Source organism: Orycteropus afer, unplaced genomic scaffold (assembly GCF_000298275.1).
Source record: "Orycteropus afer afer isolate SDZICR_OR568_19922 unplaced genomic scaffold, OryAfe1.0 scaffold01057, whole genome shotgun sequence".
NCBI classification, from domain to species: domain Eukaryota; kingdom Metazoa; phylum Chordata; class Mammalia; order Tubulidentata; family Orycteropodidae; genus Orycteropus; species Orycteropus afer.
In genome coordinates, this window is record NW_006922644.1 from 158,772 (window position 1) to 160,712 (window position 1,941).

The 1,941-nt window shown below is 47.3% G+C and overlaps 1 protein-coding gene across 1 annotated transcript in view; it reads left to right on the forward strand.

Moving 5' to 3' along the window:
• Positions 1 to 1,941, forward strand: part of FLT3 (fms related receptor tyrosine kinase 3) — a gene marked incomplete at its 5' end in the record, with an annotated part of 119,415 nt that overhangs the window by 85,390 nt on the left and 32,084 nt on the right. The window contains 1 exon segment of the mRNA XM_042783406.1: positions 1,068 to 1,221. Within this exon segment, the coding sequence (XP_042639340.1) occupies positions 1,068 to 1,221 (154 nt within the window).

The window sequence follows — 1,941 nt, forward strand, 5'->3', positions numbered from 1 at the left end:
ATATATATATATACACAAAAGCTTACACATACACATGCATACCTAAAAGTACACACATATAATACACATGCATATAATATACACATGCATACATATATACACACACAAATACACATACATCTTTACAGAAGCAGACTGTCCATGGAGCAGGTGGTGAGTTTAAACCACAGACCTTTTGGTTAGCAGCCCAGTGCCTCTAACCACAGTGCCACCATAGCTCCTAAGACAAGGAGAGGGGGCTGAGATAGGTTTGTCCCTTCCTAGGCAGGCAACAAATGAGCAGTATATATGTGCATCATATATATCATATATGATGCACATATATACACTTCTTGTTGTTGTTGTTTTGTGCCGTCGAGTCGGACCCAACTCACAGCAACACCTCCTTGGGTTTCCGAGGTGGTGTCACTATGGAAGTAGATTGCCCAACCTTCCTTCTGAGGAGTGGCTGGTGGGTTTGAACTGTCAGCCTTCTGGTTAGCAGTCAAGTGCCTTAGGCACTACGCCACCAGAGCTCCCAGATAGTGACTAAGTGTTCTCAATGCAGCTAGCATCTCAGTCCCAGTTGCAAATCGGAAAATCCAGGTGACCAGTGGTTAATTGGTGGGCTATTCCTGTAAACCTAACGTAGGAGCCCTGGTGGCTCAGTGATTAAGACGCTTGGCCGACCACCTAACCAGGAAGTCAGCACATAGAACGCAGCAGGAGGAAGACGTAGCAGTCCGCTTCTGTACTCCAACCTTGGAAACCCTCCAGGGCAGTTCTGCTCCGTCCTGCAGGGTTGCTATGAGCTGGCATCCACATGGCAGCAACAGGCTGTTTTGGGGACCTGTATAACAAGTGCTAAAGTGCGAGATGAGAAGATGTTGCTCGCCAGAGACGCAGCAGAAAGCTGGAATGGAATTTAATGTCTAAGAGGGGCTTGGCCCAGGAGCAGTTTTATTCTCCAAGTCAGAGGAGAGCCTCGCGCTCTCAGATCACGTCTTTCACATAGACTTCTGAGCAAGTCGTTTGGGCGTTTTGTGTGTGTGTGTGTGTGTGTATAATTAAAACCAGATCCGTTTCAGGACCAATCTTCTTGATCTTTGAATACTGCTGCTATGGCGATCTTCTCAACTACCTAAGAAACAAAAGAGAAAAATTCCACAGGACGTGGACGGAGATTTTTAAGGAACACAATTTCAGTTTTTACCCCACTTTCCAGTCACCTCCAAATCACAGGTAAGAGACTGGGTCCAGGTCTCATAATCATACCTTATAGAACACAGCTGGAGTATGCCAGCCAAACAACACGTGTGTCACTCTCTGTGTGTCCATTATGTGTCCGCGGTCCGGCATCGTGTGGTCCGTGGGTCTGAAGACCTGGAACAGTCACTTGTCTTTGCTCTGGCTTTCCTGCTGATGGCGGACGGTGCACCCCTCCCTTTCCACACAGCGCAGCTCTCAGAGCTCAGCCCGTCTCTCCTGGGCCTTCATTGCTCCCTAGACACGTGCTGCATTTTTGGAAAGGTGCATCATAAACCCTTTCACATACAACCCTTTGTGTGTGTGTATGTATAATTAAAACTGGATCCATTTCAGGACCGAGCTTCTTGAGTTTTGAATCCCAGTTAGCACAGGGGTATTGGTACAAAAAGTTCACCCTTTTTCCAAATCCTTGACATGTTTACAGAAAGTCGCTCAGGTCCTAGGAGGGTTGCACAAAATAGCTCTAAATTCATAAGCTGGATTTTTAAGAAATGAGGATGGGTTGATCGACACCATGTGATGGGGACAAAATCAAGTAGTGGTGACCAATCTGTCTTGGATGAAGCGCAGCCGGAATGCCCCTTAGAAACACGGATGGTGAGACTCTGTCTCGTGCACTTTGGGCGTGTTGTCAGGTGGGACCAGTCCCTGGAGGAGGTCATCAGGCTTGTGAAGCAGAAGGTCAGTGGAAAC